The sequence below is a fragment of the Ornithorhynchus anatinus genome, chromosome X1, assembly GCF_004115215.2.
Source record: "Ornithorhynchus anatinus isolate Pmale09 chromosome X1, mOrnAna1.pri.v4, whole genome shotgun sequence".
Classification (NCBI taxonomy): Eukaryota; Metazoa; Chordata; class Mammalia; order Monotremata; family Ornithorhynchidae; genus Ornithorhynchus; species Ornithorhynchus anatinus.
Window position 1 is genome coordinate 35,124,170 of NC_041749.1, and position 21,485 is coordinate 35,145,654.

At 50.5% G+C, this 21,485-nt stretch overlaps 1 protein-coding gene across 1 annotated transcript in view; it reads left to right on the forward strand.

The window, feature by feature from the left end:
• The window catches only part of ERGIC1 (endoplasmic reticulum-golgi intermediate compartment 1), an 82,025-nt gene that overhangs the window by 31,075 nt on the left and 29,465 nt on the right, over positions 1 to 21,485 (forward strand). Inside the window, exons 2-3 of the mRNA XM_029050525.2 lie at positions 7,206 to 7,267; positions 13,813 to 13,885. Of these exons, the coding sequence (XP_028906358.1) occupies positions 7,206 to 7,267; positions 13,813 to 13,885 (135 nt within the window). The remainder of the gene's footprint in view (positions 1 to 7,205; positions 7,268 to 13,812; positions 13,886 to 21,485) is intronic.

Genomic DNA, 21,485 nt, shown 5'->3' on the forward strand with positions numbered 1-21,485 from the left:
GTTCTGGGCAGGGAATGGGTCTACCAACTCTGTTTTATTATACTCTCCCAAGCTCTTGGTACTGGGCTCCGCACATAGGAAGCGCTCAGTAAATACCATTGATGGATGAATGGTTGGGACCGCTCCATCCTATCTACATCACATGTTTTGTGTCCTTTTTTTTACCATAACCCGGGCCTTTGCTATCATTTCCCGAGGCTGGGAATTGTGAAAACATTACCTCTGGCCTTGCTGTAATAATTATATTATAATTACGGTATTGAGCGCTGGAGGAGATACAGGTTTATCAGGTTGGACACGGTCCTTGTTCCGCATGGGGCTTACGATCTAAATAGGAGGGAGAAGGGGCATTGAGTCCCCATTTTACAGCTGAGGAAACTGAGGCGCAGAGAAGTTAAGTGATTTGCCCAGGGTCGGGCCACAGGCACGTGGCAGAACCAGGATTTAGAACCCAGGTCTTCGGACTCCCGCGCCCATATTCTTTCCACTGGGCCACGCTGTTCCTCATACGGAGGAACGTATGAGTCAGAAGGTCATGGGTTCTAATCCCGGCTCCTCCATTTATCTACTTTATGGCCTTGGGCAAGTCACTTAACTTCTCTGTGCCTCAGTTACCTTATCTGTGTCCTACTCGATTTGCTTGTATCCACCCCAGTGCTTAGTACAGGGCTTGGCACATAGTAAGCCCTTGACAGGTACCGCAGTTATATAGGGGACTCCCAGTTTTTCGTGCCCTGAACAACCTGGTTTCTTCTGGGCTAATAGTTCCATCACACATTTCACCCCATCGTGTCTCGCTTTCTGGGGTGACCAGCCAACTCCCAGAAGCTCTCTTCCCTGCCTCCGTTGGGGTGGCGGGGGGTGCCATCCCAGCTCAAGAATTGCCACCCCAGAAAATTTAGCCTTCTTTCAGTTCTGGCTAAATGTTGACTCCCTGGTTGCATCTGCATAGAAATAGTAGATATAATCCCTGTCTACCAGGGGCTTGCAGTCTAGCTGGGGGAGACAAACACTGATACATTTCAGTTAAGGGACTGTTATTAATATTAATAATTATGGTATTTAAGCGCTTACTATGTGTCAGATAATGTACTAAACGCTGGGGTGGCTACAACAGGGCAGCTCCTGAAAGTGTTGGGTGACTTTCTGTAACGCGGAGAATTCAGTCTCAAAAGTTCCGTTCTTTTATTCCCCAGAGGAGCCTTGTCCGGTCAGGCGCCCTGGGCCTAGTCTTCTTTGTGACAGCCTGCCGGGCCCTGCTTTCCCGCCTCTGCCACTTGTCTGCTGTGTGACTTCGGGCAAGTCACTTTTCTTCTCTGTACCTCAGTTCCCTCATCTGGAAAAGGGGGATTGAGACTGTGAGCTCCACGTGGGACAGGGATTGTGTGTCCAACCAGATTTGCTTGTATTCACCCCAACGCTTAGTACAGTGCCTGGCACATAGTATGACTTTCTGACTCCCAGGCCTGTGCTCTATCCACATTCTGCCATGTTGAGCACTGGTGCCCAGCTTGTCCGTGCTCACGAGCACCCATGGAGACTGTTATTTGATAATGTGGTGGGTGGTGTTCTATCCTTGTCCTCCCTCCTCTTTCCTCCCTGAGCTTTTTTTTTGTCCCTCTAGACTGTAATCACGTTGTGGCAGGGAATGCGTCTGTTATATTACACTCTTCCAGGTGCTTAGTTCAGCACACAGTAAGCGTTCAATAAATACAATTGACTGACTGTAAGAATCTCGAGAGTGGGGAACCCGTGCTTGCTTCTCTTCAACTCTCCCAAGTGCTCAGACAGTGCTCCGCACTCAGCAGGCGCTCAGTAAATACCACCGATCGATGGATTCAGTGAGGTAGGCAAGAAGCAGGAGTAGCTTGCTTTGTACAGGGTAAGGGCTTCGTACAATGCTCTGCGCATAGTAAGAGCTGAGTAAATACCATCGATGATACAGATCCGGCCCCAGCACTGGTGAAGAGGGGCGTGTTGTGAGTTAGAGAGCGTGACCTCGTGACACGAAGTGATAGGACTGATTCCGCAGTGAAAACGATGTTTTCAATAATAATAAGAATGGTACTCATTAAGCATTTACCATGTGCCGAGCACTGAACTAAGTGTTGGGGTAATGATAAAAATTATGGCATTTGTTAAGCGCTCACTTTGTGCCAGGAAGTGTTCTAAGTGCTAAGGTGGATATAAGCAAATCGGGTTGGACACAGTCCCGGCCCCACATGGAGATCACAGTCTTCATCCCCCTTTTGTAGATGAGGGAACCGAGGCTCAGAGAAGTGAAGTGACTTGCCCAAGTTCACACAACGGACAGGTGGCGGAGCTGGGGTTAGAACCAGGTCCTTGCGAGTCCCGGGCCCGTGTTCTATCCACTAGGCCATGCTACAGAGATAATCAGGTTGGGGAGAGTTCCTGTTCACAAGGGGTGTCCCTTTTACAGATGGAGAAACCGAGACCCAGGGAAGTCAAGCGACTTGCCCAAAGTCATACAGCAGACAAATGGCAGAGCCGCGACCGACATCCGGACCCTCCGACTTAACCCCTTCCACCTGGCCGCCTCATTCTGGCGGGACCCACGGATTTCCCCGGAGCTCACGGGTGCTTTGTCGGCGCCACGGTCGCCCGGCCGTGGACGGGGCAGGGAGGGTGCGCAGCGTCTGGTGTGACGGGGGTGGGCTGCTTGGAGCCAGAGCTAGAATAATAATCACTTTCTGGCGGCGAATCCAACCAAAAATAGGAACAGAAAACCCTATAGCTTGCCACTTCCCACGACTTTCAATGATTTGTTTTTAAATGGGGTAATTGATTTTATTAAGTCTTGGAAATAGTGAGCTCATGGGCAGCCTGGTGCCTGCCCACACAGGATGGAGCCCAAAGTGATCGGAAATCCATCCCTCGGGATCACGGGGGAAGCGAGCGCCTAACCGGGAAGGTTAAAATAGCAAAGCGGAGCCACTCGGCCCTGAAAAGAACTTTTAGACTAAGCGTATTAGTCAGGCATTTCCAGAGGGCTTAATGAGGTCTGTGTACGTTTCCTTTGGGTTCTGCTGCATTTTTCTCATGTTTCTGTAATGATTCCGTTTTTTCGGTCCCGATTCAGTCTCGGGCGTTTCAGATTCTCTCGATAAGATTCCCTCGGCACCCACCGTGCCCCGGGGCCCTGTCCGGAACGGCGGCTCCGGACTCAGGTCATCCCGCCAGTCCCCCCGTTTGGGTCTCCTCCTCTAGAGTGGAAGCTCGTTGTGGGCAGGGAACGTGTCCACCCACTCAAGCACTTAATACAGTGCTCCGCACACAGTAAACGCTCAATGAATGCCATTGATTGATCGAGGGCCGGGGCCACGGACCCCCGATCCGTGCTGAAGTTCATGGATGAATGCGGAAGTCCCCGCTGTGGGGATCCGTCGCCCGCTTTTAGCATTTATTGAGTGCTTGGGAAGTGTAAAGAACTGACGTATTCACCTCCCGCATGGAGCTAACACCCCCGTTTCTCCCCAGAGTGAGACCTGACTGACGCCAGTGGCCAGATAAAGGTTGACACTACTGTAGTTGGGCTAGGCCAAGCCTGGGCTGGGCTCTCCCTTGAGCGTGTGATTTCCTTCTTCCAGAAACAGCTCAGGTCTCTGAGGCGAGGCCGGGTGCGCTGTCCCATTTCCGACGGTTCCCGTCCCTTCATCCGGACGGCTCCTTGAGATCTCTTCCGGGAAGGGCCTCGGGAGGGCTCGATTTGGCCACAAGCGTCAGCCTTCCTCAGGTGAATGTAGTCCCCTGGGCTCTGTCTCTGGCCTGCGTGGGGCCGCAAACAGAGAGAGCTACCTGCCGGTCGTCCGCAGAAACCATCCTCCTGCCTCAGGTCTGAATTATTCCATTCTCCTCGATCAATCAATGGCATTGTGTGAGCGCTGAACTAAGCACTTGGGGGAGTACGGTATAACAGAATTAGCAGACATGTTCCCTGCCCATAACGAGCTTACAGTCAGCCTCCTGGTTGAGGTAGGGTGGTGTGTTTGGCCGGGGCTGTGAGAATCTGTTCCTTTCCCCAAGCCCACACTTTGCCCCTCTCTCTTTTTTAAAATGGCATTTATTAAGCGCTTACTATGTGCCAGGCACTGTTCTAACTGCTGGGTTAGATACAAGCTAACTGAGTTGGGACACAGCCCCTGTCCCACATGCGCTCACAATCTTAATCCCCATTTTACAGTTGAGGGAGTGGAGGTCCAGAGAAGTTAAGGGACTTGCCCAAGGTCACGTCGCAGACATGGTGGAGCTGGGATTAGAACTCTAGTCCTCCCAGGCCCACGCTCTATCCGCTAGGCCACGCTGCTTCTTACCTCGAGGGAATACATGGAAGGCTCTGTTGGGTTTTCAGTATCTGGCTTGGGATTCCCAGAACTTGCTCTCTTTTGGGCCCTCTGGCTGTATTAATTACAGACTATATCCTTTTGAGAGGAATGTTGTTCCCCAAATTCTCCTAATCCATTTCATACCATTTTTGAGAAGCAGTTTGGCCTGGCAGAAAGAGCACAGGCCTGGGCGTCAGAGGGCTCTTCCACTTGTCTGCAACATGACCTTTGGCAAGTCACTTCACTTCCCTTTGCCTCAGTTCCCTCATCTGTAAAATGGAGATTAAGACTGTGAGCCCCATGCGGGGCAGCGACTGTGTCCACCCCCATTAGCTTGTACCTACCCCAGCGCTTAGTACGGTTCCCGGATCATAGTAAGAGCTTACATATACCTTAAAAAAAAAAATAAAGTCCTCAAATCAGACTGATCAGTATTTTATCATTAGAAACATCCTTCAGCATTGATGGGTAGAGCCCCAGTAAGACATTCCTCGAAGAACCAGGACTAGAACCCAGGTCCCTTGCTTTCCACTGAACCAGCACAGACCGTGCCGCCGACGGCAAGGGTTTCGGGCCAGAGATCCACTCGGGACATTCCGGACAGGCCCCGCAGAAATCCTTGTGTGGATCCCGTTGACGAGGACAACGGAGACTGCCATGGCTCCCGAGAGACGAGTGCCCGGTGGGATATAATAATGTTGGTATCTGTTAAGCGCTTACTATGTGCAGATCACTGTTCTAAGCGCTGGGGGTAATCAGGTTGTCCCACGGAAGGCTCACAGTTAATCCCCATTTTACAGATGAGGTAACTGAGGCACAGAGAGGTGAAGTGACTTGCCCACAGTCACACAGCTGACAGGTGGCAGAACCGGCATTCGAACCCATGACCTCTGACTCCCAAGCCCGGGCTCTTTCCACTGAGCCACTCTGGGATATGAAGTTGTAGCACAGCATTGGTGCTTTGCTGCGGGCACATGAGTCCTGCACCTAAAAAGAAATTTTGGGAGCACTCTGCCGTTCGCTGCAGCTCTGATTGCCTAGTCACTTGTGGCTCTCTGTGCCCCTGGAGGGGGGATGTGATCAGAGAGGGCGAGAGGCGCTGCTGTCAGTGGAATCATTTCCTCTGTCCGAGTTCCTCGTCCCGCCCGAACCCGACAAAGTTCTTGGCAACATCATTAGGAACTTCGAAGTCAGAGGACGTCCTGACAGCGTGGCCCCTGGGGACGGGCTCTACAAATATCCCCTCTTCCTTGAGCCCCAGGAAAAGAGCATCCGGTTATGTCCGCACTTTCCTTCTCTTGCTACTCTCTCAAAACCATCCCGTCTTCTGAATCCTCTCCAGAAATGGGGGAAGACACTGGAGATAGAATTTCTGGAGCCTAGGTCGTGCTGGCTGAATTAAAGGCCCCGGAGCACTGGGGATAGAAGGGGGTGCTCAAGCGTAAACAGAACGGGAATAGAAGAAAACGAGGTGACTGCCGGTTGTGATATTTTTATCCTAGAGTCTGGGAAAATCAGAGGCCTCTGGCGAGAAGCAGCACGGCCTAGCGGAAAGAGCACCGGCCTGGGAATGGGAGGACCTGGGTTCTAGTCCCAGCTCCGCCACTTGTCTGCTGTGTGATTTGGGGCAATTCACTTCTGTGCCTCAGTTCCCCCATCTGCACAATGGGGATTCAGTTCCTGTTCTCCCTCCCACTTAAACTGTGAGCCCCTCTTGGCCTGATTATCTTGTACCTACCGTAGCCCTTAGTACGGTTCTTGACACACAGTAGGCACTGAACGAAAACCACGGTTATGTTATTACGGCATCTTTGCAGGCATCATCAGTGTTTCGACTGATTGGGAATCTTACACAAGAGAAACTATTTGCCCCAAATATTGAATTGTCTTTGATTAGGTGTTTTACCCTCAGAGAAGAGGTTGATGCCCCAGCTTGTTCTCTAAAGAGTATTTTGAGTTTCTATACCCAATCACCCAACTAAGAGAACCTGCTCCCTGGGGATTCCAGAAGTATTTGACAATTGTCATAAACTCAAAGTCTCTGCTTCAGCCAAAGTGGAAGAACTGGAAGACAGCAGTTGTTGTTTTTTGGGGTTTTTTTATTTTGGTATTTGTTAAGCGCTTACTCTGTGCCAGGCACTGACCTAGGCGTTGGTATAGATACAAGCTAATCGGGTTGGACACGGTCCCTGTCATTCATTCATTTATTCAAATTCATTCATTCAGTTGTATTTATTAAGCACTTACTATGTACAGAGCACCGCACTGAGCACTTGGGCAAGTACAGTGCAGCAATAAAGAGTGACGGTCCCTGCCCCCAAAGAGCTCACAGTCTATTACTGTCCGCCCTGTCCCACTTGGGGCTCACAGTCTTAATCCCCAGTTTATAGATGAGGGAACTGAGGCACAGAGAAGTGAAGTGACTTGCCCGAGGTCACACTGCAGACAAGTGGAGGAGCTGGGATTAAAACCCAGGTCCAAGTTCTTCTGACTCCCAGGCCCGTGCTCTATCCACTAGGCCATACTGCTTCTCATTGCAAGTTTGAAATATGCTTTCATAATTTCAGATCCATCGAGTCACCTTGATCAGAAGCCAATAGCTACCAGTTGGCTTGGGGATTTCAGACCCCAGAGCTGCTGAAGTTGGGAAGGACATGCCGAAAAAGGGGTTAGGGAGGAGGAGGGATGTAGTGATGGAGACGGGGACAAAAGTATAAACGGCAAATCTTTTTCTGTCCCCAACCTTCACTGTAAAACCTAAATATGTCCGGGACTGCAAAAGGAAAGGTGGCCAGAGACGCTTAGCACCCAGGGAATGTGATGTCCCGCCTGCCTCACGCCTCCCACTTTTCCCCTTTTCAGATTTGACATCTACAGGAAGGTGCCGAAGGACCTCACCCAGCCGACGTACACCGGGGCGATCAGTGAGTATTGGGCCGACGCCGTCTTTGTCCTCCTCTTCCTTCAGGCTCCTGCCCGCTGCCCCCACCTGATAAAGTTACTGGGATTAAATGGAAAGTAAAATCCTCCAAGGCCGAGTTGGGCCGTTCGTTTGGAGGGTGGCCACGTCAGGAGTTCTGGGGGCATCCTGTGGCCCCTTGCTGGCCCGCGCGCCTGGGATCTACGGTTCTAATTCCGGGTCCCTCCTCCCCGCCGCAGCTCTGGCGACGGCGGTTGGTTCGGTTTCGAATTTCACGGACACCGCCGAGAATAGCACAGACCACCCAGAGACGGTTATATAGCAGAACTAAAATCTTTGCTGGAGAACTAATGCACACCTAGGCTATTACAGGCACAGAGAGCTATTATCCAGCCAGCAGAGTAGGGGCTGCCATGAGGGACCCTCTCCCCCGTCCCTCTTCCCCGCCGCCCCCCCACAAGGCTGTGGCGGCTCGCCAGATGCTCGCTTGCCACCTTCTGCGGTTCCGGGTGCGGGGAGAGGCCTCCCGGCCACAGGGGCTCGCCGATCCTTTATATCCATCATTCGGACATTTATTTAGCCCTAACTGCGTGCAGAGGACTGGACTGTAAGAAACACTGTGGCTTAGAGGATAGAGCATGGGGGGCCTGGGAGTCAGAAGGACCCGGGTTCTAATGCTGACTCTGGCACTCGTCTGCTTGGACAAGTCACCTAACTTCTCTCTTCCTCGGTTCCCTCGTCTGGAAGATGGGGATTAAGACTGGGAGACCTGTGTAGGACAGGGACTGTGTCCAACCCAATTGTCACGTATCTAGCGCTTAGTACAGTTCCTGGCACATAGTAAGTGCTTAACACATACCGCAATTGTTATTATTACTAATAAGCACTTGGGAAAGGACAGTGCAACAGAATCGGTAGACACATCCCCTGCCCACAGCGAGCATGGAGCCTACACTCTTAATATCATTTATAGAGTCTGTGGAGTGTCCGGCCGGCCCTTCGGAGCGGACTAGATTTACTAGCACCATCAGTGATTTACTTGCAGCACCCCGGTAAGATGAGATGTTTGTTTACATTCCTCTGTGCTTCCAATCCATCTCTTTCCGGGGAGAGATCCCGAGACTTCGGGACGTGCCGAGGCTCAGGCCAAGTGTGGCCGCTAAGACCTCCTTGGATGCGGTGGTCTTCCGGAGCGATCCTCTTCACCTAACTTGGCCGTGCCCTGTGAGCTGGGTACTTCCTGTGACAGGGAAACAGCATGGCCCAGTGGGTAGAGCACGGGCCTGGGAATCGGGCGTAACCTCGGGCGAGTCATTTCACTTCTCTGGGCCTCAGTTTTCTCATCTGTAAAATGGGGACCCGTTCCCTCTTCCCTCAAGGTCACACAGCAGGCAAGTGGTGGAGCCGGGATTAGGACCCATGACCTTCCGACCCCCAGGCCGATGCTCTGTCTACTACACCGTGCTGCTTCTCACTACGCTCTGCTGCTATGCCACGTGCTCTGCACGAAATAAGGGCTCAGTAAATACCATTGATTGATACCGGAAGGACGACTGGGAGTCTTTTTCTTTCCCCGGGGTTGTTCCAGTTTACCTACGGCATTCTCACGTCCCTCATGTTCACTTTCTTTCCGTCCCATAAGAATGGGCCATTGCAGCCTTCAGACTCCAGGGTTTTGTTCCTCATCCTCCACTCTAGGAAGCCTGATCCTTTCGGGCCCTGAATCAGGAGAGGGACTCCCAGCTTGCGGTGCTGGCAAGAACCTTGCGTCTGAATCTGCTAGCTTGCTGGGAACAGTGGGACGTGAATGACCCATGAGGTGGCTAATTGGAAACTCCGAGAACAGCGGAGCAAGGCTACTCCGGGCCAGCTAGCCGCCCGGTGTGCTCTGCGGGCCTTAGGGTAGGACAGAAGGGACGGGAAGAGGGCCCATTGGCCCCAGACCGGGGACTTGGTTCTAAGACCTGAGAATAAAGACCAGAGGGCCGAAGAGTCACCGTATTTTTTCCATGACTTGGTATTGACTCCCCTTCTGTCTAGCTCTGCCAGCCTGTCGCCCTTATCCTTTCTCCTCCTCCTTTCTAACATTCATTAAGCCTTTCCTCTGTGTGCTAAGTGCTAGGGAAATGACTCAAGAATCGATTAAGCCCCTGAGCCCGGTTCCCCTGGCGGCCCACAGTCTAAAGGAAGAGACTTAAAGCCAGTAAGAATGTAATCCAATCGACAATGGAAACAAATCAAAATTCAACGTCTCAAACACCAGACAGTCTCTCCCAGGAGGGGCAGTCCTTGGGTTACCTCAGCTGCTCCAGGCTGACGGCTCTTGGGGAGAAACCACCCCAACTTTTCAACAGGGTAATGGGAACCAATTCCCGGAAGCTCCTCGAAGGTGAGTTCTGCCTGCCCTCTGCTCCCGTGGTGTCCGGAGAGAGGCCGCCCAGAGCCCGGAAGCTCCAGGCTGCCCCGGGCCCGGCGTCTCTGGGCCGGGAGTCTGAGGGGAGGGAACGCCGGTCCCGGCCGTGAAGGTCTGGGAGGGTTCACACAATTGGACCGATTGTGTGAAGCTCGTAACGAGTTATCTAACGTGGCTTCTTGTTCTGATGGCCAGTGACCCCCTCTGTAGCAGTGGCCCATTCATGGGCCTTGTGATTGAGTCCCAGTCCCGATGGCATGACAGTGGACGCCTGCTTCTTCCCCCGGTGTGTCGTAACAGGCACCGGCCAGAGCCTGACTCATTGCTGGAAGATGTGGTGCGGGGTTTTAGTTCGTTGACCAAACATGGGTTGAGAGTGTAAACTATATCTTGGGAGTCGGAAATCAGTTAAGATGAAGATACTTTCCACTCCTGTCGAGATCACTAGATTAGTCCTGCTTTGTCCTAATTTTTCCTTCCAAGTCCTCTCCTCCGTCCAACTTTTCCATTACAGTAGACAACAGCACCAATCACTCTCCCTGTCTCTGAAGCCTGACACCATGGCGTTATCCCTGGTTCTTTCAAACCCGTATTCAATCTGTTGCCACATCATGCCAGCTTTTTCTCCAAAACGACTTTGGGATCCTCCCCTTCCTCTCTTCAAAGCAGCTATCGTGCTGGTCCAGGTACTTGTCGTATCTTGGTTTATTATTATTATTAATAATAATAATGGTATTTGTGCTAAGTGCTGTGGTAGGTACAAGGTAATCGGGTTGTCCCACTTGGGGCTCACAGTCTTCATCCCAGAACAGTGCTTGGCACATAGTAAGCACTTAACAAATACCATAATTATCATTGTGAATCCCCATTTTACAGGTGAGGTAACTGAGTCACAGAGAAGGTCACACAGCAGACAAGTGGCGGAGCCGGTATTAGAACCCACGTCCTCTGCCTCCCAAGCCCGTGCTCTCTCCACTGAGCTACGCTGCTTCTGCATCAGTCTCCTCACTGATCCCCTCAATTCTCTCCCTTCTCCAGTCCATCCTTTACTCTGCTGTCCAGATCATTTTTCAGAAATGTCACTCTGCACGCATCCCCTCAAAACCCTCCAATGCATCAGGCAGAAACTCCTGGCTTTAAGGTACTGTGTCAGCTCTCCCTCCTACCTTCCACTCTCTCCTCCCGCTGCACCCTAGAGCGCGCACTTTGTTCCTCTCAAACTATTCTACTCACTGCTGACCTCTTGCTCACTCCTCTTCCCCCTGCCCAGAAGCCCCTATCACTTCAAATCCAAAAGACAGCAGCTCTCCCCATTTTCAAAGAAGCCTTCCCCTATTGATTGCTAATCTTAGATATTTGTCCCCTCGATTCTATCATTCATTAAGTGCTTACTGCGCGCAGATTACTACTTGGGAGAGAACAGGATAACAGAGTTGATAGACACATTCCCTGTCCGACAACGAGCTTGCAGTCTGGAGTGGTGGGGGGACTGCTGAGCCTGTTGTGGGCAGGGATTGCCTCTCCCTTGCTGTATTGTACTTTCAAGCGCTTAGTACAGTGCTCTGCACACAGTAAGCACTCAATAAATACGATCGAATGAATGAATTTCTTTGCCACCCAAGCACTGGTTTACTCAGAGCTGCCCAGATCACTATGTACATATTTTACATTCGTTTATTACTTTGGCACGGACTCCTGTACAAATCCCCTTTTCGTTCATCCCGTTCTCTGGAAATTATTTTAGCGTCTGTCTCCCTTGCCAGATTGTAAAATTCTTCAGGGGAGGGATCATATCATTTTACTCTATTACACTCTCCAAAGTGCTCTGCATACAGTAGATGCTCCAAATATCCCATCGATTGATGGATGAAGTATCTGGGATTAAATAGAATAGAGGTAATTTCCATGCAGAATTCCCAAACTCACTTTGGAAAGATTAATAATAATAATAAAGTCTCATTTGGGAGACAATGAAGAGAAGGCCTAGGGAAAGAGGTGGTGTTCAGTTGGTGAAAGAGAGAGTTAACTTGCAGCTTCCAGATACCCTGGAGTTTACCGTTTTTTCTTCCCTTTATTTTCCTCTCGGAAGCATTTGGGAGCTCCCGATTTCTTCCCTGCTAGGGCATCCTTTGGGGGTGGGCCCAGGCTTCCATGATGGAATGCACCTCTTTCAGCAGCAGACTGGGGGCTCTGGCAGAACCCAAGGACCCTGAAGCGGTAGACTGGCTTCGGGCCATGGAGTTCGGGGTGATGTTCCCAATCAGTAAGTCAATCAATTATATTTATTGAGCACTTACTGGGTGCAGAGTATTGTAGTAGCGCTTGGGAGAGTACAGTGTAACAGATTTGGTTGACATGTACTCTACCCACATAGGAGCTTACAGTCTAGAGGAGGCGACAGTCATTCAAATAAATTCCAGGTACGGTAAATGGCAGATTCTAAGGATATGCATATAAGTGCTGTGGGGGTGGGTTGGGTATCAGAGGATTTAGGCGGATGCAGAAGGGAGCGATCAGGGTTGGGGAGTGAAGGCTTAATAATGTTGGTATTTGTTAAGCGCTTACTATGTGCAGAGCACTGTTCTAAGCGCTGGGGCAGACACAGGGGAATCAGGTTGTCCCACGTGGGGCTCACAGTCTTCATCCCCATTTTACAGATGAGGTCACTGAGGCCCAGAGAAGTGAAGTGACTTGCCCAAGGTCACACAGCAGACAAGTGGCAGAGCTGGGATTCGAACTCATGACCTCTGACTCCAAAGCCCGTGCTCTTTCCACTGAGCCACGCGCTTAAGTCCTGCAGGGTACTGTTACAAGAAGGGGAGGAAGTATTGATGGTTTTGGGGTTTTTTTTTTTCAAAGCAATTCCAAGCCTGGAGATCTAGATAGTGCATTTTTAAATGGATATAGGGCTTTATTTCATCTTCCATAGCAGATGTGCTTATTGAGGAAGTAGTAAGAATCTAAATACACCTTGTCTCAGAGTCTTTCCCAGAGCAGAAGAGGGAGCATGGCTTAATGGAAAGAGCCCTGGATTAGGAGCCCCAGAGTCCCAGGTTCTAATCCCAGCCCTGACATCGGCCTGTAGCGAGTCACCCAACTTCTGGGCCTCAGTTTCCACATCTGTAAAATGGGGGTAAGATAGATCGAGAGCCACTTGTGTGTCAGAGACTGTGCCCAATGTGATGAATCCCAGATCCGTCTCGGTGTTTGACACAGAGAAAGCACTTAATAGCAGAATTAATTAAAATGAAAGGCAGCAAATATGCAGGATCACGCTTCCTTTGCCTCTTTGCCCGTTCCATTGCCTGGAACGTGGAAGCAGATTGCCTTCTGCCTGCCAGGCAGCATTTGTCTTTTTAACAGGTTGATCTTAAGGGTTGGCAGGCCAATTTAAAGGAAAGGTTCGGCCACCCCAAGCAGATATTCCTGCATAAACCTGAGGGGCAGGATGGCGTTGTGTGTGGTGTCTCTTCAAGAGAATCCCACCAGATTGCAAACTCCTTGGGGGCAGGAATCTTTATCTCCTAATGGTATTTAAGTGCTTACTATGTGCCAAGCTCTGGGGCAGATACAAACTAATCAGGTTGGACACAGTCCATGTCACACGGGGGCATCACAGTCTCAATCCTCATTTTACATATGAGGTAACTGAGGCACAGAGATGTTAAGTTACTTGGCCAAGATAATTCCGCAAACGAGTGGCAGAGCCGGGATTAGAACCCAGGGATTGTCTGTTTACTCTATTGTACTCTCCGAAGAGCATTTAGTACAGTGCTCAGCACAGAGTAAATGCTCAACAGACACCATTGATCGATGGCTGCTTCTTCCTACTCAAGCCCCTGCAGGGTCCCAAGATCAGGATGAGGAAGGCCATGGCCACAGGGAAGAGGAGGAGGAGAAAGGCATGTACAGTGTTTTGAGGCCTCCACCCCTCCCCTCACCCAGCCAAACTTTTCCCAAATGTGGCAGCTTCAGGTTACAGGGACTGCAGAGACAACATGGAATTTGAGAAAGGGCTAAAAATCTCCATCCATGCAATTCCTCAAAATAAAAAACCATGGAACATCACCTGTGACCCCAAACCCATAATACTTTTTCTCACCCACGGTGGTTTTTTGTTTTTGTTTTTCTTCCAGTCTCTGTCTGCTGTTGCCTCTTTATTCTGTTCCTCTTCCTTTCGGAGCTCACGGGATTCATAGCCACAGAAATGTAAGTAAAATACCCCTGGACAGGAGTGATTTCTAAAGTGTTCAAGGATTTCGGAAGGAGAAGCTCCGATCTCTGGGACACTTGCAAATGTTGAACTCTTCAACTGCTGTGACCTCCAGTGTCAGATTGCATCTGCCCAGCCGGTAGGGCACAGGGTTGTGGTGCTTTTATATATATATATATACACATACATATATACACACCCCCTCCCTTGTTACCCCAGCCTGTGAGCCATTGGGTAAGTCAATCAATCATTCAGTAGTATTTATTGAGCACTTACTATGTGCAGACCACTGTCCTAAGCGCTTAGAATGTACAATTTGGCAACAGATAGAGACAATCCCTGCCCAGTGACGGGCTCACAGTCTAAACAATCAAAATCAATCATATTTATTAGGCACTTTCTGTGTGCAAAGTGCTTGGAGAGTACGGTATAACAAAGTTGGTAGACACATGCCTGGCCCACAGTGAGCTTACGGTCTAGAAGGGGAGACAGACATTAATCTAAATAAATTATGGATATGTACATAAGTGCTGAGGGGTTGAGGGAGGGGTGAATAAAGGAGCCCATTGTTGAGTAGCGATTGTCTCTATTTGTTGCCTAATTGTATTTTCTAAGCACTTAGTCCAGTGCTCTGCACACAGTAAGCGCACAATAAATACGAATGAATGAATGAAGTGCAGGGACGTCGCAGAAGGGAGTGGGACAAGAGGAAATGAGAGTTTACTCAGGGAAGGCCTTTTGGAGGTGATGTGCTTTTATTAAGACTTTGAAGGTGGGCAGAGCGATCGTCTATCGGATATGAAGAGGGAAGGCATTCCAGGCTGTGGGTGAGGGGTCGGAGGGGTCAGAAGCAGGATGTGGGCGAGGGGTCAGCAGTGAAAGGTGATCAAGGTAAGTGCCAAAATGCCTTCTGGACTCCTCTGACAGGTGGATTGAGCCCCCTAGACCTGTGGGGGGGGAGGGGTGGTGAAACACACTCTCCTTTCATTCAAACCCAGAGCACAGAAATGGAGCCGTTTCTTTAACTCCTTGGGATTCGTGAAGAGTTGGGAAAATGGGCTGGATGTTAAAGATCGGAGGTGTTGGCGAATTGCACAGATTTGTGGGGAGGAGGTTTGTGGGAGGGAAGCAGGTGAGGAGGTTGTGGTCAGACAGAGGAATTTCAGAATTGATGAGGGAATCTTTGGGATTCCTGAGCAGGGCTAGTTCTCTTTCTAAAGGACAACAGAACCTTCTTTTCTGGGATGCAGTTGTTGATTTTATTGTGTGCTTGTAGCCCTCTTTGTCTCAGATTGAAAGAAACTTGATTCTCCTCTCCTTATGTCTTGAGCATAAATCGTTAATACTTGTGTGAAGATGTGCCTCTTGCCTACCGCGAGCCGTGACCAGTTTCCTTTCGGTCAGGGCGATGAAAAAATTTATTCTGAGTTAAAGAAAAATGGGTGCAATTTCCTGTCCAGAGAGGAGCAAGGCACGTCACCTATTAGTATTTTCACTTCAAAGCCATTTCTTCCTGCTCCCTCTGATCTGCCTTTCCTGTACTCATTTTTCAGTAACTGAAGCTATTTCCTCCTGGGCTTTGACCTACAGTGAATCCATCCTTAATTCTTAGAATTATTCATCGTCCTCATCATCTCTCCATGAGGTCATTGGGATGGGCATGAGGCAGGCTTCCTAAAGGAATTCTTTAATCACAATCACACCCACTGAAATAGACTTGGATACGACAGGGTCCTGACTGGTGGGTGAAGCTGTTGAACACGGAGAACTATTGTGTGGTTCTCATTTTGGGGTTTGGGTCCAGAAAACTTGGGAAAAACCAGGGCTTCGGGTACCATTCCTAGGTTTGGATATTTTTTTTTTTAGATGCTGGAGACTTTTCAAGTTTTTTTATGGTTGTTGTTGCTTTAAAATATGCTTAGTCACTGCGAAAGCTAGACCTTCACCTTACCTGGCCTAGGCTTTAATCAAAAAATATCTAATTTCCAAACAGGTTTCCCCCTCGGTGGTGAGCTTTTTGTTTGTTAGTACCTGCCTTCAAAAGGAATGCACTCAGGTATGACTATTCCGAGGCTGCCGAAGGCCCATCAGCCCATAACCAGTGTTTAACTAGCCTAAGACTGCTGCTGAGTGAGATTAGCTGCCTCCCAATGGCTCCCACAGTCTCTTGGAGCTCTCCCATCCCACAAAACCGGGCTTTCTGGTGAGCAGTCAACTCTGTTATACTGTACTCTCCCAAGTACTTAGTACAGTGCTCTGCAGAGAGTAAGTACTCAATAAATACATTTCATTGATTGATTGATCAGGTAGTCCTGGGAGATCTGTTCCAGCCTGCAGCCTCTTTTCAGGGAATACTTCAGGCTGGGCTGGCCAGTCCTGGTTTGGGAATTCTGAGATGATGATGATGATGATGATGATGATGGTATTTAAGCGGTTACTGTGTGTCAAGCACTGGGGTAGATACATGCTGATCAGGCTGGACACAGTCCCTGTCCCACCTGAGGCTCACAGTCTTCATCCCCATTGTACAGATGATGCTAGTGAGCTACAGCGAAGTGACTTGCCCAGGGTCACACAGCAGACGAGTTGCAGAGCTGGGATTAGAACCCAGGTGCTTCTGACTTCCAGGACCCTGCTGTATCCAATAGGCCATGCTGCTCCTCTGCAGAACGGGGTGGGACTGTCTCAGGGTTGACCCCTGGACTCGACTCCCATTTAGAGGGTTCAGTTAAAACCAGAAGAGGTCTCTCTCCCCCTTCCCCCCTTCCCCTCCTTCCCGTACACACCCTTTATATCTCAGGGGTTGGTCAGACAGAAAAGAGATGGCAGAGAGATGGCTAGGCAGAGAGGGCCTAGGACTAGATTATTCCTTCATTCATTCAATAGTATTTATTGAGCGCTTACTATGTGCAGAGCACTGTACTAAGCGCTTGGAATGAACAAGTCGGCAACAGATAGAGACGGTCCCTGCCGTCTGACGGGCTTACGGTCTGATCGGGGGAGACGGACGGACGAGAACAGTGGCGATAAATAGAGTCGAGGGGAAGAACATCTCGTAAAAACCGATGGCGACTACATAGAATCGAGGCGATGTACATCTCATTAACAAAATAAATAGGGTAATGAAAATATATACAGTTGAGCGGACGAGTACAGTGCCGAGGGGATGGGAAGGGAGGGGGGAGGAGCAGAGGGAGATGGGGGGAAAAGAGGGTTAAGCTGCGGAGAGGTGAAAGGGGGGCGGTAGAGGGAGTAGAGGGAGAAGAGGAGCTCAGTCTGGGAAGGCCTCTTGGAGGAGGTGAGTTTTAAGTAGGGTTTTGAAGAGGGGAAGAGAATCAGTTTGGCGGAGGTGAGGAGGGAGGGCGTTCAGGGACCGCGGGAGGACGCGGCCCGGGGGTCGACGGCGGGATAGGCGAAACCGAGGGACGGTGAGGAGCAGAGCGTGCGGGGTGGGCGGTAGAAAGAGAGAAGGGAGGAGAGGTAGGAAGGGGCAAGGTGATGGAGAGCCTTGAAGCCTAGAGTGAGGAGTTTTTGTTTGGAGCGGAGGTTGATAGGCAACCACTGGACATGAACACATCATCCGTCTCCTGCCCCGTGCCAACCTATTAAGCCGTTCCTTGCCAGCCCTTCCCCCGTACCATCCCCCACAACATCACTTGTCATTCCTCTCGGTCCATTGCAGCTCCGGGCCTAGTTTGGACTTCTGGTGGGGGCATCAGGAAGAGCCCCTGAGTTGGCAATAATGGCCACATTCCCTCAGTATAACTGGCGCCCTTGAGTTAGGTGGATATGAAGCGAAACGAAAACCAAAGTTTGGCCGCTTTTAAAGTATGAGGAACAATAATAATGATAATAAACTGGTACTGAGTGTCTCAAATATGCAAGAGCATTGTGTTAAGTGCTTGGGTAGATGCAGACGATCAGCTCGGACCCATTTCCTGTCCTTTCCTGGGCTCACAAAACTCCCTGGACAAGCAGTTGATAAGTTGACAAGCAGAGAGGATGCTTGAGCATGTGAAGCAGTCCTCGGTTAGACAGTAGAGTGGATAATGATAATAATAATGGTGGTATTTGTTAAGCATTTACTATATGCCAGGCCCTCTACCAAGCAAATCAAGTTGGACTCAGGCCCTGTCCCATAGGGGGCTCACAGTCTCAATCCCCATTTTACAGATGAGGTAACGGAGGCACAGAGAAGTGAAGTGACTTGCCCAGGGTCACAGAGCAGACAGGTGGTGGAGCTGAAGAGTTAGCAGACACTTTCCCTGCCCATAACAAGCTTACAGTCTTAATGAGCTCTCACTGCTGCCCTCCCCAACAGGCATACATGCTTGATTTAGACTTTTGAGCCCTACTGAGAGCTCACCTCCTCCAAGAGGCCTTCCCAGACTGAGCTTCCCTTTTTCCCTCTGCTCCCTCTGCTCCATCTCCGCTCCCCCTCCGCTCCCCCTCCGCCCTCTGCCTCCTCCCCCTTCCCCCCTTCCCCCCTTCACCTCCCCTCAGCTAAGCCCCCTTTTCCTCTGCTCCTCTCCCCCTTCCCCTCCCCTCAGCACTGTGCTCATTTGTATAGATTTTTATGACCCTATTTCTTTTGTTAATGAGGTGTACATCCCCTTGATTCTATTTACCGTGATTATGTTGTCTTGTTTTTGTCCGTCTCTCTCCCCCGATTTTTTGACTGTAAACCTGTCACTGGGCAGGGATTGTCTCTATCTTTGCCTTATTGTACATTCCAAGTGCTTAGTTCAGTGCTCTGCACATAGTAAGCACTCAATAAATACTATTGAATGAGTGAATGAATCTTCAAGACCCTCCTCGGACCCTCCCATCCCCCCTCTTCCTCTTTTTGCAATGAGAGCACTCTCTTGTCAGTGAACACCCTGATGTTCAGCAGGGGGTTCCCCAGAGCGGAACTAGGAATCTTTCTGCTCAACCACACCCTAGTTTGGAATGGGGGAGACCAGAAGGAGCAGACTCGTTCGACTCCCTGGGGTTTCGGGGGACTAATCTGCATCGGAAATACTGTAAAAGGAGTGTCATTTAAGGGGTTTATCAGGTTCTTCAGAGATGCAGCTGCACGAGGTCGGTCAGTCCCACGCCGACTTTTAAAGTCCCGTGACATTGAGGTGGAAGGCCTGGCGCGTGGTTCTCTCCCAGTGAGGTCTAGGTCTTGTCCTCTTCCCACCTACCTCCAGCTCTCCTGTGGGGGAACTTGCAGGAGAAACAAGTGCCAAGTGAACCTCTGAACTGTAAGCTCATTTTGGGCAGGGAACGTGCCTACCAACTCTGTTGTATCACACTCTACCAAGCGCTTAATACAATGCTCAACACACACAAAGCGCTCAATAAATCCGATAGATTGATGAAAGGGTCGAACTGGCGCCCAACCCCAGGGCCCACCTCACATTGTTCCAGAGTCGGGGAAAGGCCCTTAGCATAGCATAGCGGATAGACCACGGACCTGGGGGCCAGAAGGTCATAGGTTCTAATCCCGGCCCCGCCGCTTGTCTGCTGTGTGACCTTGGGCAAGTCACTTCACTTCTCCGGGCCTCCGTTCCCTCATCTGTAAAATGGGGATTAAGACTATGAGCCCCATGTGGGATGGGGACGGTCCACCCCGATTTGCTTGTATCTACCCCGGCACTTGGGTGGCTCGGTGGAAAGGGCACGGGCTTGGGAGTCGGAGGTCATGGGTTCTAATCCTGGCTCTGCTGCTTGTCAGCTGTGTGACTTGGGCAAGTCATTTCACTTCTCTGGGCCCCAGTTACCTCATCTGTAAAATGGGGATGAAGACTGTGAGCCCCACGTGGGACAACCTGATCACCTTGTATCCCTCCCAGCGCTTAGTAAGCTCTTAACAAATACCACCATTATTATTATTATTACAGTGCCTGGCACATAGTGAGGGCTTAACAAATGCTATTATTATTATTTCCTGCCCCCCCCCCCCCAGTGCAGTGATGCCCCACAAACGGAGCCCATGCCCCTTCCAGATGGATCTGAAAATTTCTAGGCTGTGTGAGGGGAAAGGCCCTCAGGGGCTGGTGCAGGCATTGCTGGTGCAGGCTTTCCTCCCTGCTCCCAGGTCTAGGAGTCCCAGCCAGTTTGGGGCCAGCCCTCCGGGCTTAGTCTGGCCACTCAAAGCTCCTGCCACAATTGGGCTTTGCTCTCGTACAGGTTCTGCTGCTACCGGTTCTTGGGTCTGTCTGGCGTTTGGCAATATCTCCTGCTGAACGTGCCAGGGAATTAGGCTAGACTCCATCTCTGACTTCTCCGTGTGACTTTCTCCTTTTTATCATAGGGAAGCACTAATGGAGGAGGCTGTAATTTATCTGAACGCCTGTCTCTCCCTCTAGACTAAGCTCGGTGTGGGCAGGGAACGAGTATTCCAACTCTGTGGTACTGTACTCTCCCGGTGCTCTGTAATAATAATAACAATCGTGATATGTGTTGAGCGTTTATGTGCCAAGCCCTCTACTAAGCGCTGGGGAAGATACAAGCAAATCGGGTTGGACACAGTCCCCGTCCCCCGTCCTTACAATCTTAATACCTATTTTACAGGTGAGGTAACTGAAGCACAGAGAAGTTTAAGTGACTTGCCCAAAATCACTCACCGGACAGGTGGCAGAGCCGAGAGTAGAACCCAGGTCCTCTGATTCCCAGGACTGTACTCTTTCCTCTAGGCAGCATGCTCCTCACACTGCTCCGTCCACGCAGTAAGCGCTCAATAAATAAGATTGATCGATTGATGGGCGGGGTGCACGATCTCTGAACGGACTCTGACGATGTGGTGGGGGAATGTCATCCTTCTCGGCTTCCTCCAGCGCAGTCTGCTTGGGCAGTAAAGCAAGAAGCGACTCAGCCCCCAATCCCTCCTTGAAGCAACAACCCTCCCTGCCGAGCGGCAGGATTGGTCGTGAAGAGGCCCGTATCCGGGGCCGCGGCCAGGGCAGTGCACGGGGGAAAGCGGTACGGAGGGAGCGACGAGCGTGGGCGAGGGAACCCTGAGGAGTAGGGGAGAGAAAGCGAGTCCTAGGAGATTGGGGTCGGAAGGAATCTGAGAGAGGAACAAAGGTGCCGACTTTATTTTCGAACACGGGGGTGAAAAGGGGATTGGGGATTTTAGAGGAGATGAGAAGGAGCATGGCCGAGTGGATAGAGCGTGGGCCAGCGGGTCAGAAGGATCTGGATTCTAATCCTGGCTCTGCCATTTGTCTACTGTTTGACCTTGGGTAAGTCACTTCACCTCTCTGTGTCTCCGATACCTCATCTGTAAAATGGGAATCCCATGTGGGACGGGGACTGTGTCCAACCTGATCAGTTTCTATCTATCCTGGCGTTTAGTTATAATGTTGGTATTTGTTAAGTGCTCACTATGTGCCAAGCACCGTTCTAAGCACTGGGGTAGATACAAGATAATCCAGTTGTCCCACGGGCTCAGAGTCTTAATCCCCATTTTACAGATGAGGTAACTGAGCCACGGAGAAATTAAGTGACTTACCAAAATCACACTGCTGACAAGAGGTGGACCCGGGATTAGAACCCACAACCTCTGACCCCCTCCAAGCCCAAGCTCTTTCCACTAAGCCATGCCGC